This window comes from Vulpes lagopus, chromosome 1 (assembly GCF_018345385.1).
Source record: "Vulpes lagopus strain Blue_001 chromosome 1, ASM1834538v1, whole genome shotgun sequence".
Classification (NCBI taxonomy): domain Eukaryota; kingdom Metazoa; phylum Chordata; class Mammalia; order Carnivora; family Canidae; genus Vulpes; species Vulpes lagopus.
In genome coordinates, this window is record NC_054824.1 from 86,841,113 (window position 1) to 86,858,462 (window position 17,350).

At 34.7% G+C, this 17,350-nt stretch overlaps 1 protein-coding gene across 1 annotated transcript in view; it reads left to right on the top strand.

Annotated features, from left to right (window-relative positions):
• CFAP44 (cilia and flagella associated protein 44) overlaps window positions 1-17,350 on the top strand; it is a 129,756-nt gene that overhangs the window by 62,454 nt on the left and 49,952 nt on the right. Inside the window, exons 20-24 of the mRNA XM_041757344.1 lie at window positions 747-802; window positions 958-1,120; window positions 2,794-2,924; window positions 10,622-10,818; window positions 12,366-12,540. Coding sequence (XP_041613278.1) covers window positions 747-802; window positions 958-1,120; window positions 2,794-2,924; window positions 10,622-10,818; window positions 12,366-12,540 — 722 coding nt within the window. The remainder of the gene's footprint in view (window positions 1-746; window positions 803-957; window positions 1,121-2,793; window positions 2,925-10,621; window positions 10,819-12,365; window positions 12,541-17,350) is intronic.

Below are 17,350 nucleotides of genomic sequence, written 5' to 3' on the forward strand. Positions count from 1 at the left end.
CTATCTGTGATGAAAAAGAATAGAGAATGAACAAGTTCACTTTTAAGAACTGATTAGCAACCTCAGACTTTATTTGGTTCACTGGATTATAATTCTTCTTCCTTAAATTTTATAGCATTGCACCTGAATAAACAAAGCACTTTTAAATGATTTACTTCATAGTTCCCTTAACTAATTTCTTTTCTAAAAGGAGATTCATGTTTCTGACTTCATCTTTCTTTCTCAAGGAGGGGAACTATACTACTCTGTGCATTTCTCACTGTATGTCTTTTTTAAATAAGGTCAAGTGAAATGCTTAAAGTTTAAAAAAATATTGTATGTCAACTATACTCAAACTTTTAAAAAATACATTTTAAACTCTTCCTGTATACATAGAGTATTTGGGGAGAATTATGCATATATGAAAGGGCATAAGCTAAAAAATAGCATTTTAAAACAAATGACCTAGAAAAATTTTGTGTTTATTCTTTGTTAGCAATACATGATATTAGCAAGTCACATTTTGGAGAGGAATTATGGTGATCTCAACATTTTGCAGATGCCTTAAGTTTCAAGACTTTTTCTACCTACTTGTTTAAAACAGAAATAAGTTTAGTCAATTGCAATATTTTCCCTAGTTTATTTCTTGTGAAAATACTTTGCAAGCCTATAATTATTAGAAATTGACAGAGGGAAAAACTCAGTTTATTTCATATTAGATATTTTAAGAGAAATATGGCATTTAACCATTTCTCCCCTTTCTACAGTTTGGAATTGAAGCAGAGCCAATTCCAGAAGATATTGAAGATCCCAAATCCTATAGGTATGGGAATTTTTGATAAATACTCACTAGCCCTAAACTGTCGCAAAATGGCACTTTTTAGAAGCTGACCAAGCCAAAAGAATTTCCAAGTTGAGTCCTTGTTTCCTCTTACGCTGTTTTTCTCTCTTGTTATCCTTTTCAATATCTGTTTTCAGTATTGAGAATGCTAGAAGAAAAAGAGAACATGACAAGTTAATGAAAGAAGTGGAAGAAATAAAGGCTGGGAAGAGAGAAAAGCTCAAAGCTTTGAGAAATGAATTTTGGAAACTTCTAGAAATGAATCAAGAATTACCAAAGCATATGCAGTTTAAGCGAACAGTAAGCCTCAAAGAAATTTGACTTTAATTTTTTAAAATATACACTATTTTTTTCCATCAAGACTACTATTTTGCTGATAAAATAGGAAACTTAAAATCATCCTTAAGGTCCCTTTTATCTGGCTAGTATATTGGTAGCAGCTAAAATACTGTAGAACTTGACACACAGCTTGGTTTGGATACAGAAGAGCTTCCTTACATAAGGTTTACTTCCAGATTTAGCTACCTCACTTTTTTTTTTTTTTGATGGGGGCGAGTAACAAGTAAAATATAAATACAGGTTTGAATCTGATTATCAACACTTACTGTACCTAAACAAGATACACATATATTCTGATTCTCTGTGATTCTATTTCGATAATTCACTGAATTCATCAAAAAGATAGTACATGATCCACAAATTTTTAAAAGATGACTTAGTGTAATTGTAGCTATGGGGACAATCAACAAATTGTTTAAGCTAATTTTGTATTATTTTTTTTTCTTTTCTGACTTATTACAAAGCTCCATCTACCTGCTAGTGATTTTCTTTTCATTATATACTTCTTCCAAAGTGGAATTGCTGTCAAGAATCTAATCAAATAAAAAGCCAGAATTTATCATCCTGACTATACCTATAATTTTAGAGGCATCTAGTCAATTCCATATGAAAAATGCTCTAGTGAAATCATAAATGGCTACCTTATATTGTTTAAAAGACCAACCCATAATGGTTAAAAGATATTGCTATTTTACTAAGAAAAAAGGTTGACATTTACAGAATATAAGTAACATAATTCAAAATAAAGAACGCCTGAGGTGGGTTCTATAGCTAAGCATTTTATATACATCACTACTTAAAACTGAAACACCCATGGAGGGCAGCCCAGGTGGCTCAGTGGTTTAGCTCCGCCTTCAGCACTGGGCCTGATCCTGGAGACTCAGGATGGAGTCCCACGTCAGGTTCCCTGCATGGAGCCTGCCTCTCCCTCTGCCTGTGTCTCTGCCCCTCTCTGTGTGTGTGTGTCTCTCATGAATAAATAAAATCTTAAAAAAAAAATACTAAGATATTCCAAGATTGTGTTGTACATTCCCTGCCCCTGAAACACCCCTGGAAAGATAATTACTACTTATAATTTAGTCTGAAAGCAGGCACTGATATTTTTCCAAGAGAAAAGGAAAAAAAAAAAAACATTGCTCCCCTAATTACCCTTATGGGAGAAATAGCCCTCTTGGCAAAGGACATCCAGCTAGAACTTGGTGACCTTAAAAAAGATACCAAAGACTTAGCTGTCTTTCCTGGGTGGGGTCACATGGGAAGGGGTGCCATGAACTCCTACCCTGTGCCTCGCTGGTTATGTGCCAGTGGTTGCTTTGGAGTGGTAGAAGTATTTTTTTTTTAACCTCTGCACACTCTCCAAATACTCTGTTATCGTTTATTGTTTTTATGTGGGAAAATCCTTTAATATAGAAATTTATTTGCAGTATTGTTAATTATTTCTGAGAACTTTTCTCCATATTTTGTGGAAATAAAATTGTTATTTTTTTCTAGAACAGTTTGTGATATTTGGAAGAGAATTATGATGCAAAGTGAAATTAGGTACAAAACTTAATCTGTATCCGGGTATGAAATAGGATTGATAATGTACAGTGATAAATGTACCCATTTTGATGAACAAATCCACTTATTTGCAGGATTTTGATGTGGATTCCAAAATTCGTGCTGAGATTGCCAGAAAAACAGCTTTTAAAATTCATGAAGTGGAAAAGGAATTAGCTTGGGAAAAAGAGAAACATGAACTTAGCCTCATGAAGCTACAGAATAGGTAGGATTTGTATTTCCTACAAGTTAGGATGTTTGAGATCATATATTTGAATGAAGTTGTTCACAATGGCTTAATCAAAATGGTCAGGTAAGAGGTGTCCTGGAGTACCTACTAACATTTGAAATCTCAAGGAATCCTCTTGTCACTGCTACTGATATCTTCTTGAGCTTTCTGGGAAATTTAAATCTGGGAAGTTTAACGATTAGATTTTTCAAAGCACCACCGTGGCTCAATTGGTTAAGCATCCGACTCTTGATTTTGGCTCAGGTCATGATCTCAGGGTCATGAGATCAAGCCCCATATCAGCACCATGCTCAGTGTGGAGCCTGCTTGAGACTCTCTCTTTCCCTCTTCTCCTTTCTGTGTGTGTGTGTGTGTATAAATAAATAAATAAATTTTCAACTCAATACACAGAAAACAATTTTAAAATGGGCAGAAGACATGAATAGACATTTCTCCAAGGAAGACGTCCAGATGGCCAGCAAACACATGAAAAGATGTTCAAGATATCTCATCATCAGGGAAATTCAAATAAAAAACACAATAGGATATCACCTCACACCTGTCAGAATGGCTAAAATCAAAAACACAAGAAACAGCAAGTGTTGGTGAGGATGCAGAGAAAAAGGAAACTTCATGCACTGTTGGAAATGCAAACCAGCCACTGTGGAAGACAGTATGGAGGTTCCTCAAAATTTAAAGATAGAACTACCTCATGATCCAGTAATCACACTACTTGGATATTTACCCAAAAAGTACAAAAAAACTAATTCAGAAGCATACATGCCCCCATATGTTTATTGCAACATTAGTTATAATAGCCGAATTATGGAAGCAGCCCTAGTGTCCATTGATAGATGAATGAGTAAAAAAGGTGCAGTATCTATACAATGGAATATTACATAGCCATAAAAGATAATAAAATCTTGCCATTTGAAATGAGATGGATTGGGGCACCTGGGTGGCTCAGTGGTTGAATGTCTGCCTTTGGCTCAGGGCATGATCCCGGGGTCCTGGGATTGAGTCCTGCATTAGGCCCCCCAGAGGGAGCCTACTTCTCCCTCTGCTTCTCTCTGCCTATGTCTCTGCCTCTCTCTGTCTCTCATGAATAAATAAATAAAATCTTTTTTTTAAAAAAAATGAAATGATGTAGACGGAGACAGAATAATGTTAAGCAAAATAACTCAGAGGAAGACAAATACTGTGATTTGTTTGAATTTAAGAAACAAAAAAAAATGAGCAAGAGGAAAAAACAGAGACGAACCAGGTAACAAGACTCTTAACTATAGAGAACAAACTGATGATTACCAGAGGGGAGGTGATTGGGTGACAGAAGAAATGGGTGATGGGGATTGAGGAGTGCACTTGTCATGATAAGTACTGGTGATGTATGAGAATGCTGAATCACTATATTGTACACCAGAAATTACTAGAACACTGTATTAAATATACTGGCATTTAAATAAAAAATAATACAATAAAATTGTTTTTAATTAAAAATTAGATTTTTTACAAACTAAATTATGTAATGTTCTGTTTTTGACAAATTATTTTATATCTAGTTAACACATGAGCATGCACATATTTAAAAAATAAAAAATGAGATAGAATTAAAAGATTTATAATGGAAGACAACTTCCTGTCCAGTCTCTCTCATGTACCAATAGGACTCCCCAGAAGAAATTGCGCCTTTTTTTTTAGCCTTTTTGAGATGTAATTTACATTGAGTAAAATGCACAAATTTTAACTGAATAGCTTGATAAATTTTACAGTTATATATGACATACATCCACTGCCCAGATTAAGAACATTCATGGTACTCTGAAAAGTTCCCTTGTGGCCCCCTTCCCGGTAGATATTAACTCGCCAGAGATGAATGTTTATTATATGAGTTTTGTCTGAGAATTTCATACGATTGAATTCTGCAACATGAACTCTTGTATTTGGCTTCTTTTACTTAACATCATGCTTTAGGTCATCTATGTTGTTGCAGGTAGCAGTAAATAAAAATAAATAAATAAATAAAAATGTCAAAAAAATACCCAGTACCTACAATGTGAAATTCATAACGTCTGGCATCCAAAGTTTTTCAGCAAAACAAAAAGCATAACCCAAAATAAAGAAAAAATTTTCAGCTAATAGAAATAGACCCAGAAAACACACAGATGATATAACTAGCAGACAAGCACATTAAAGCAGTTATTATATTTTATAAGTTCAGGAAGTAGAGGAAAGCATGAGCACATTAGAGTGAACAAAATCCTTACCTATGATACTAGGAAACCAATAAATAATGATTAATAAATTCATATAAATACATTATTTACATGTATGGTTATAACCACTAGAAGAGATATGAAAAGTGGATTCTCTTTGAAATCTATCATATTTATGGGTTGAAATACTCAATACTTATCTATTAAAATCTATTATGTCAAAGTTGATCTATAGATTCAGTGTAATTCCAGTCAAAATCTTAGCAGGGTTTTTGATGAAAATTGACAAATTGCAAAGGACCTATGCAATACTGAAGATGAAAAACAAAGCCAGAGGATTTATAATATCAGGTGTCAAGAATAATTAAAATAGCATTATACTAGCACAAAGGCAGGCCAATGGAATAGAATGAATAGTTCTTCAGAAATGAATATATAAACACACATATACATATATATTATATATATATAATTACTTGATTTATGACAAACCTATCACTATAATCTGAGGAGGAAAGCATGGTCTTTTCAATAATGATACTAAGTCAATTTAATATCCATATAGAAACAAATGACACATGATCTCCATCTTATACCACCCCCAAAAATCAATATAGATAATGGTAAAACAATAGAGCTTCTAGAATAAAACACAGGAGAATTATTTCATGAATTGGGAATAGGTACAGTTTCCTTACCTATACACGAACCATAAAAGAAGAATATTGATAAATTGAACTTTATTAAAGTTAGAAACTTCTGCTAAAAAAGACCTCATTAAAAGAATGAAAAGGCAAGCCACAGATTAAAGATATTTTACATGCATGCACACACACATCATATATATACATGTATCACAAATACATGTCATACATCTACAAAAGATTCCTACCTAGAAGATATGAATACTCTTACAACCCAATTTTAAAAATGAACAAAGAACTTGAACACCTAAGAGAATACACAAATAACCAATAAGTATAAGAAAAGGGGCTAAAATCATCACTCATCAGGTAAATGCCAATTTAAATCACATGGAGATACTACTACAGAATGGCTAAAATTTAAAGAAGTGACAATACTAAGTGATGACAAGCATGAGCATTATGGGTTGAATTGTATCTGCCAGAAAGACACTTAGAAATCTCCCAGTATCTTGGAGTATAATCTCTTCTGGAAATAGGGTCTTGACAGAGGTAATCAGGTTAAAGTGAGACTAGAGTGGTCCTAACCCAACATTACCTATATACTTTTATAAAAAGTGGAAACTTGGACATGCATTGAGAGAAGACTATGTGAAAAAACACAGAGACAACACCACTTGAAGGCAGAAGGTTTGGGATAATGCATCTAACAGGAAGGAGCCCCCAAGACTGCTGGTAAACCAGCAGAAGCTCAGAGAGGCATGGAACAGATTCTCCCTCCCAGGTCTCAGAAGAAACTAACAAATTGCATTTTTCATAGAACTAGAACAAGTAACCTTAAAATTTATATGGAACCACAAAGAACTTTGTTGAGAAAAAACAACAAAGCTGGAGGTAGGACAATCCCAGATTTTGTGATATGCCACAAAGCTGTAGTAATTAAAACAATATGGTACTGGCACAAAAATAAACACATAGATCAATAGAACAGAATAGGAAACCCAGAAAGAAACCCATGTTTATATGGTCTATTAATCTACAACAAAGGAGATAAGAATACACAATGGGGAAAAGACCCTCTGTTCAACAAATGGTGTTGGAAAAACTGGACAGCTTCACGTAAAAGAATGAAACAACCACTTTTTACCACCATATACAAAAATAAGCTCAAAATGGATTACAGACCTAAATGTGAAACCTAAAACCATAAAACTCCTAAAAGAAAATATAGGCAGTAATCTCTTGGATATCACCCTTAGCAACATATTTATGGATATGTTTCTTCAGGCAATGGAAACAAAAGTAAAAATAAACTGTTGGGACCACACAAAAATAATTTGAAAAGATATATTATCCACTATGCTTTTTGCAATATTATTTATAATAGTTAAGCTATAGGAGCAACCCAAGTGTCCACTGATAGATGAATGGGTAAAGAAGAGTGGTTTGTATATTTGTATGTGTGTGGGGTGTGTGTGTGTGTATACACACAGGCACATACATACAATGGACTATTAGCCATAAAAAACAATGAGATTTTGCCATTTCCAACAACATGGATGGACCTAGAGGATATTATGCAAAGTGAAGTCAGAGAATGACAAATACCGTAGATTTCACTTATGTGTGGAATTTAAGAAACAGAACAAGTGAACAAAAACAGACTCTTAAATACAGAGAACATACTGAAGGGATGGTGGGTGGGTGGGTAAAATAGACAAATGGGATTAAGAAGAGATTAATGGGGGCACCTGGCTGGCTCAATTGGTAGAGTATGTGACTCTTGATCTCGGGGTTGTGGGTTTAAGCCCCACATTGGGTGTAGAGATTACTTTAAAAAAAGGATATTAACAAACTTCCATTTATAAAATAAGTCATGAGATGAAAAATACAGCATAGGGAATATAGTCAGTAATATTGTGATAATGTATGGTGACTACACTTATTGTGGTGAGTACAAAGTAATGTATAGAATTGTTGAATCAATATGTTGTATACCTGAAACTCATATATATATGTCAATTATACTTCAATATACATAAATAAAAATACATATCTCTCCTCAAAAAAAAAAAATCCACTCCAACTCAACCAACATTTTGATTTTGGACTTCCAGCCTCTAGAACTTTTGTCTGTTATTTTAAGCCAACCAGTCCGTTGTACTTTGTTATGGAAGCCCTAGGAAGCTAATACAATGGGGATCGGTTGGAATTCTCATACACTAATGGCCATGGTATAAATTGGTTGAATCATTTTTGGTTCTAGTATATAGTATCTAGTACCTAGTGCCTAGTATCTAGTAAAGCCAAATATGCGTATAATCTATGATCCAGCAATTCTTCTCCTGGTTATATTGCAAACAAATAAGTTCTTATGTCCACCAAAAAGCATGCACAAGAATGGTCATAGCAGCATTATTCATCATCTCAAAAAAATAGAAACAATTCAAATATCCATCAACAGTAGCATGAATAAATAAATCATGGTATGAGCATTGAAGACTATTACAAAACAATGAAAAAGTATAACCCTGTGTGAGGCCCAGGGATTATTCTATCTGTTGTCTTCTGGTCATTCTTTCCCCAACCTCAGGTAGACGTATCACATGCATACAGGTGATCAGTAATCACCTGAAGCCTGGAAGAGAGACCTCTGCAGACCTTCAGAGCTCTCTCCCTAGGCAGCAGTTTCCTCTCTGGTACTCTGCTCTGTGACTCATGGCACTGATATGAAATACCTGAATATTCAAATTGTGGAATTATATCTAGATGACTACTTACCAAGAGATGGAAGTAGCTAAGAAGTTCTTCTCAGGAAGAACCTTCAATATAATATATCCTATGTTTGGCTTTAATGACTATTCATATTATATTTGTTTATATATATATAGTATGAATTCATACATATGAATATATTATGAATCTTAAACCAGTGAGGCTCATTGCCCCAGCCTGCCTGCTTCTTTCATTTGTTTGCGTTCCTGTGCTCTGCTGGAGCAGGTAGTTTTTGGTGAGGCCAGGAATCCCTGTTCCCAGAATCGAACATACTTGCAGCCGTTGTCTTTGGGAACATGCATCTCCCCAGAAGCTGTCAGAGTCAGGGAATATGTGCCTATAGCTCTAGGACCCAATTTGTCCATCATCCCCCTTGTCAGGTGGAACCTCTTCTTCCTCAATCTTCTTGCCTTCAATTGCTTGTTAATTCCCTGCTTTCCCTCCCTCGGCTTTATGTCTTCACTAAACATACGGAAGGAAATAAGTTACCTTGCTATCTGATTAGAATGGGGGAGAGAATAAAGTTGTATCACTGGGTACTACCAGTGTTTTCATCTCCACTAATTTAAATAGACGAAATGTGATAACTCTTGCTTGAATAATTTGCATTTTTCTGATTATTGATGAAGTTAAGCATTTCTTTTCATACATTTATAGTTCACTTATATTTAATCTTCTGAGAAAGAGTCCATCTTCAATTTCCTTTGAATTCTATTTTTCCCTGGTTTTATTCACTGTTTCTGTGTTTTTCTTTTATTATACATATTGCAAATACTTTCTCACATTTTGCTGTTTATCTTAAACGTTGTTTACATTTTTCTAACTATGCAGAAGTTTAAATTTTTTTTAAAAAAGATTTTATTTATTCATGAGAGACATGGTGAGAAGACAGACACATAGGCAGAGGGAGAAGCAGGCTCCCCATGAAGAGCCCAATGTGAGACTTTATCCCAGGACCCTGAGATCACACCCTGAGCCAAAGGCAGACACGCTCAACCACTGAGGCATCCTAGAAGTTTTAAATTTTGATGGAACCAAAACCATCCATGTTTTCCTTCATGTTTTTTGTGTTTCATTGAAATATTAAAATTTAAAGAGTAATACTCCAGCAGGCAGGAAGATAAAGGGAGTAAGTTTTAGAGTGAAGAGAAAGATACTATGCTCTGCGAGAAAAGGCAAAATTAGAAATAGTAAGGCATTTTAAAAGAAGAAAGTGTTCAAAGGATTGGATTAAAAAAATAGAAAGACAGATGAACTAGGAATAATTACTATATACATAAATTAAATTCTAAAATTAAAAGATTGGAGAGTAATTATGAACTAGTGCCAAAAAAAATAGCAACAATTAGCCATTAATTGATAACGATTAAATCTCTGTGGGCTGTTAAAGAAAATGAACTAGATAGTAATATGAATTCCTGAATTGAATATTTTTTGTAGAGACAAATAGGGTCATGTATATGAACTATATGATATATATATCATATTATGTATATAAAAGAGCTATATGAGATATTAGGTGGATTACATTTTGTCAGAGTTTGTTGTGATCCACTCACCATTAAATTATAGTCTGGGGATCCCTGGGTGGCGCAGCGGTTTGGCGCCTGCCTTTGGCCCAGGGCGCGATCCTGGAGACCCGGGATCGAATCCCACGTCGGGCTCCTAGTGCATGGAGCCTGCTTCTCCCTCTGCCTGTGTCTCTGCCTCTCTCTCTCTCTCTCTCTCTGTGACTATCATAAAAATAAAAAAATAAAAAAAAATTATAGTCTGCCTGAAAAATTTTCATTTTTCTACATATTAGCAAAGGAGTGGCATTATAATGGGTTGTGTAATGTTTTCATTAGAAAGAAAAATCTACTTGTTCTTTAACCAAGTCCTATGTGACTTCTATCACATCCTTGTTGGTTAACGCATTGTCAAATTTTTGGATCTAGCAATATCATTTATAAGCATAGTGTATAAGTGGTCTTATTTTGTTACTTAATCTTGCAGAATTATTAAAATAGTATAAATGGTTAAAATGGTGACTAGTGTAAATACTTGTTCTATTTTTTTTCAGATTTCGTGAGTCATTGGAAAATGATATTATTGTGGTTCGTGCCATACAAAGTGATCACAAGATATCTTCCTATAGACTTGTAAAGCCCTCTAAGTACTCCAAGTTCAAAAGAATAAGTCTAACAGAGAGAAGAGCAAGCAAATTGGAGAGATCTGAAAAAGAGGGAGCTGGAAGAAAGGATAGCCAGAAAGATACAGGTAGCCTAAATAACAAGAAGGCTTCTAAATTCTTACTTTAATAAGTTTCAAATAGGTAGAACCTTCAGATCCTTTGTTGATGGCTTGAGCTCAATCTCTTGCCTCCCTTTCCTTATTCCTTTGGAATCATAATCAAGAGAGATAGGGGGGTGTGGCATGGCTGAGAATGGGAAGCCATGTTCCTCCAGCAAATGCTCCGCACCAGCTCTTCAATGCGTGCTGCTAAGGAAAACCCACCCTGGTTATGTGACTGAGTGGGTTAGAGTACTTGATGCTGCTGATTTCTTCCAACATCTAACTATTCTTAAGTCTAGGATTTCCCCAGTTGCTAGTTTCTAGGCAGTGTTTCCTTGCAGATTCTTGGACCCTAACCCAGAGTGTGGGGATTGAATATGATATTTCAAAATATTGTCCAAGAGCAAGTGCTTTAAACAGAGTGATGAGCTTAGAATTCAGGTGTGAAAAGAGTACCTCTTAATCTCTGTGACCTGCCTCTTGTAACCACCCACGGGGTGACTGCAGATGAATAGGAGGAAGACAAGAATTCTGGGAATGACTTGGAGAGTCCAATCAAAAATAAAGGCACTGCAGCTAGTGCCCATGATACAGTACTGATATTACTGCCGCTTTATCCTCTTGATTGAGAAAAACTTAATGGCTCCTTTCTGCCTCTGGGATAAATTCTGAAATCATTTTCCTAGTATTTAGTCCTTCCACAGCATATCCTTATTCTGTTTCCTATTAATAGTGCATTTTCATACTGTTCTGCTAGTATTTTTAGCCTATTGTCTTGCTCACTGCTCTCTAATTATGCCTGATAGTTTTATACGCAGGCTCCCACTGGAGGGACCAATTCATTCCTCTCTTCTCTGAATTCTACCAATTCTTAGAGATCCCAGATTGAATTACACTTTTGTTATAAAGTCTTTCCATGATCACTCAAGCCACACTAAACTCCTGCTTTTCCATATTATCATATATTTGAAATGAGAAGTGAAATCATGAGTTATAACCATATGACCATCTCATATTATTATTTAACTTTTTTCCAATTATATCTCTCCATAACTTGAACATAAAGTAAGAAATTGCCTCAGTAGATACGTAACTCTTAAATCATAGGTTTGATTGCATGTTTCTGACCAGTTTTTTAATTGGCCCCAGACCACTGCAGTTGGTGAATGTCACCTCAAATTATACACGTCAGATAGGACTTGCTTGTTTTCCCCTTCCCCCACCATATAACAAATATTCCAACCATTTCCCAGTGTATCTGTCAGTAGCCTCTCGTTATTTATCTTGTTTTTGTCTTATCTTGCCAACTTTTCAATAAGGTCCTTTGGAGCAAATGCTGTGACTTAGGTCTCTTTATTTTTGTATGCTAAAAGACTTATTTTGGGGTTCAATTGATGGTCATTGTTTAACAAAATGAATTACAGATTCATTATATCCTGTTTTTTAAAATGGGGAGGTTTAAAAAAGTTTGAGAATTTCGTTTTGAGGTTACAAGAAGATGGAAAACAAACAAATATTGACTCTTTGTGCAGGTGGGAGCATTAGTGTGCCAGAAGAATCAATTATAGAGAAAGGGAAGAAATTTCGGCCTAAAACCCTAAGTGAAATTATGGTGGAAAATCAAATTGAGAAAACAAGGAAACTTATATTAAAAGCTGAAAGGGCCCAGCTTAAGATTCAGCAGCGAAAAAAAGAATGGGAGGAACTGTAAGTGTGTGTATTTTTGTTTTCTTTCTTTTTTTCTCTGTTTTCCTTCTTTCTTTCCTTTTTTTTTCTTTTTTCACCCATACGCTTTCTTCTTAACATGAGTTTCAGGATATCTTTGAAATAGAAACAGAGATGAAGTATTGAAATCAGATCAGCTGGGTATTTGAGTGTGGTGATACCTTAGTGGAACATCCTTAAGGTTTGGGGCCCAGGAATTCCATTTTGTGAATACAGTCAGAGATTTTTAAGGATTATGAAATTCCTATCTATCCTACCATCAGGTTATTTTTCTTTATGCTCTAATATCTTATAATTTTGGCTTTCGCCTTCAGGTCTCTCATCAACTAAAGTTGACTTTTAAAAACTCAGGCATGGGGTACTTTTATTTAAGAAGCACTTTTGTTTTGTTTTGTTTTATTTGCCACCTACATATGTTTGGTGAAATGTTTCTTCATGTCTTGCGCATGTTCAAATAAGATTGTTTGCTATTTTACTGTTAAGTTCTGAATTTCTTTTTATATTCTAGATACAAGTCCTTTGTTGGTTATGTGGTTTTAAAATATTTTCTCCTAGTCTATAGCTTGTCTTTTCATGCCCTTAATAGGGACCTTTTGCATAGTGAAAGTTTTTAATTTTGTTAAACCCAATTTATCATTTTTTCCTTCTATCAATCTTGTTTTTAGTGTTGAGTTTAAGAACTCTACCTAGCCCTAGTCCCCAGTGATTTTCTACTATATTTTTCTTTTTTTTTTTTTTAAAGATTTTATTTATTTATTCATGAGAGACACAGAGAGAGAGAGAGAGGCAGAGACACAGGCAGAGGGAGAAGCAGACCCAGGCAGAGGGAGAAGTCCCCAGGCGGGACTCCATCCTGGGTCTCCAGGACCACATCCTGGGCAGAAGGTGGCGCCAAACTGCTGAGCCACCGGGGTTGCCCTATATTTTTCTTTAAAGTTTAATAGTTTTACATTTTACTTTTAAGTCTATGATCCATTTGGAGTTCATTCTTGTATAAGTTGTGAGATTCAGGTGTTTTTTCCTGTTTTTGTTTTGTTTTGTTTTGCCTGTGGATTTGCGATTGCTCTAGCACTCCTCCCTCCACTGAATTGGTTCTGCAATTTTCACATTTGTCCAAAGTCATCTGAGCATATTTGTGTGGGTCCAATTCTGGGTTCATGTTCTGTTCCATTGATCTATGCGTCTGTCCCTTTGCTGATAACATACTATCTTGATTACTGTAGCTATGTAATAGATCTTGAAATTGGTCCTCTCGTTGTATTCTTTTTTTTTTCCATATTGCTTAACCATTCTAGTTACTTTGCCTTTCTATATAAATTTTAAAATAATTTTGTCTACGCTTACAAATAAAATCTAACTGGAATTATGATAGAAATTGTGTTAAACCTGTGTATCAGTTGCGGGGGTGGGGGGGTTGACATATTTATTATGTTGAATTTTCTAATCCATGGACATGGTATGATTCTCAATTTATTTAGATTTCCTTTGATTTCTTTCATCAGTGTTTTGTTTCTGTATAAAAGTCCTACACATATTTTGTTAGAATTAGACACTTTTTTGGCAATTGTAAATGATAATTTGCTTTTGATTTTGGTATCTATGTGCTCATGTTCATTGTTAGTATAGAAATACAATTGGTTTTTTTTTGTGTGTGTGTATCTAGTATCCTGTTGCCTTGCTGTCATATTCTGACAGTCTTTTGGTAGGTTCCTTAGGATTTTCTGTGTAGACAATCTTATCATCTGTAAATAGGGACAGTGTTATTTTTTCCCAGTTTGTTTGCCTCTTATTTCCCTTATTTTCTTGTTGGACTGGCTAGAATTTCCAGTATAATATTGAAATAGAATGGAGCTTCTAGAATTTGTTCCTGATCTTAAGGGGAAAGAATTCAGTATTTGAATGGTATATTGGTTTTCATTCTTCTGCTTGAGGCTGCCTGTTTGAGGTTGATGTTTCATTGACTGTATATAGTAGGGTTATGTTTTTTAATCTATTAATCTCAGTTCTTCAGTTGGTATATTAAGACCATTTACCCTTATGTAATTTACACATGGATTTACTTATATATTTATATATAATTATTGATAGTTCAGGCTTATATCTGCTACTTTATATTTTGTTTTCTGTTCTCTGTATTTTTTGTTAGTTTCAGAGATAGAATGTATTGATTAATCAGTTGCATATAAAATTTATTGATTAATCAGTTGCATATAATGGTCAATGCTCATTACTTCAAGTGCCCTCTTTAATGCCCATCACCCAATTATCCCTTCCCCCTGCCAACCTCTCCTCTAGCAAACCTTCAGTTTGTTTCCTGGAGTTAAGCATCTCTTACTGTTTCCTTCTCTCTCAATTTTCATCTTATTTTATTTTTCCTTCCTTTCCCCTATGTTCATCTGTTTTGTTTCTTAAATTCCACATATGAGTGAAATAATATGGTATTTGTCTTTCTCTGACTTGTTTCACTTAGTATATTATCCTCTGGCTCCATCCATGCCATTGAAAAATATGGAAAGAGCCCAGATGTCCATCAACAGATGAATGGATAAGGAAGATGTGGTATATATATAAAATGGAATATTACTCAGCCATCAAAAAGAATGTTCTCGGTGGTTTTTTGTTTTTAATTTTTCATGATTTCCTGTGGTTTACTTGAATATCTTAGAGTTCCAATACGATTATAATGTTTTTGAGAGTATCACTTTGAACACCTTTTTTTAGCATTTTCTCTGGGTAGTACATTATGTATTCACAACTTACCACAGTCTACTGGTGTTGACATTTTATCAACTTGAATGAAATGTAAAATTACCTTACCTGCCTTCAAGTCCCTTTACATATCCCACTGCTTCACACATCCCACTGCTTCTTGTTTCCCTTGTTTATAGAATAATTGTATAAATATTTTCTCTATATACATTTTATCCTCTTGATTTTTTTTTTCTCAACTGGCTATCCAGACTATGTTGTTAATCTCCAGATATTTATAAATTTTACAGTTTCTTTCTTGTAGTTGATTTCTAGTCTTATACCTTTGAGGTTAGGAAAGAAATGATATGATTTCAAGTTTTTTCAGTTAATTAAGACTTGTTTTGTGGCCTGCTGTGATTTATCCTGAAGAATGTTCCATGTGCATTTAAGAATGTGTGTCCTGCTACTGTTGAATGGAATGTCTGTAAATATTTGTTAAGTCCATCTGGTCTAACTTGTTATTTAAGTCCAATGTTTCCTTATTGATTTGGGGTTTTTTGGGGGGGTCTGGATGACCTAGTTTTGCTGTATGTTTGGATTCTTTCTCTTTATGTTGTTTGTATCTGTTAAAGGTTTTGCTTTGTGATGACTATGAGCCTTACATAAAACATTTCAATCTATTTTAACCTGATAATGACTTAACTTTGAACATATGCTAAAGCATACTTAACTCCCCCAACACTGTTTTTGATGTCGCAGTTTGTATTTTCTTACTTTATATATCCATTAACAAATTATTGTAGTTATAGTTACTTTTAATACTTTGCCTTTTAACCTTTATACTAAATTTATAAATTATATACTCACCATCATTAAAATATTAGAGTATTCCAAATTTAACTTTATATTTGCCTTTATCAATGAAATTTATACATGTTTTCCTGTTCCTAGTCAGTGTCCTTTCACTTCAGCTTGAAGAACTGACTTTAGCATTTCTTGTTAGGCTGGACTAGTGGTGATGAACTCCTATAGCTTTCATACGTCTGGAAAACTCTTTATTTCCCCCAATGCTTAAGGGAAAGCTTTGCCAGGTAGGTTATTTTTGGTCAGCAGTCTTTCTTTATCATACAATTGACACATTTAGTGTCCAATTCAGTGGAGTTTTTGTATATTGAGGTGTTCAACCATTACCACTATTTTCTAATATCATAGTACCCACCCCCCCGCCCCAAAAAAACTCCACTCATTAGCAGTCACTCTCCATTTCCCCAAACTCTCATCCTTAGCCCTAAGCAACCACTTTTTTTTTTGAAAGAGAGAGCATGAGTAGGAAGGCATAGAGGGACAGAGGGAGAGGGACGGAGAGAATATTAAGCAGGCTCCACACCAAATGTGGACATGGGCTTGATCTCATGACCCTGTAGCTGTGATTTGAGTTGAAATCAAAAGTTGGACACTTAATTGACTGTGTCACCCAGGTGCCTCTTAAGTCTAAGCAACCTTTTTTTTTTTGTCTACAGATTTGTCTATTCTAGACACTTTATGTACATGGATTCTGTGGTCTTTGTGACTGGCTTTTTTTTTTCTTCATATGACTTTCATTTTCATCCATGGTATAGCATGTGTCAGTACTTCACTCCTTTTTATGACCAGATAATCCATATCACATTTATATGTCATCAGTTGAAGCACATTTAGGTTATTTCCACTTTTTCACCATTATGAATAATGCCACTGTTAACATTTACATAAATTTTATGTGGACATGTGTTTTCAACTCTCTTGGGTGGATACCTAGGAGAGGAATTGCTCCTTTAATATGCTAACTCTGTTTAACCTTTATTTTTTAATTGAAGCATGGTTGACACACAATGTCAGTTTAGCTTCAGGTGTACAACATAATTTGACAACTCTATATATTATGCAATACTCATAAGTGTAGCTACCATCTGTCCCCATACAGTGCTATTACGATACCGTTGACTATATTCCCTATGCTGTACCTTTCAGCCCTGTAGCTTATACATTTAATAATTGGAAGCCTGTGCCTGCCATTCCCCTCACTCATTTTGTGCATTCCCAAACCCTTCTCTTTTTTGGT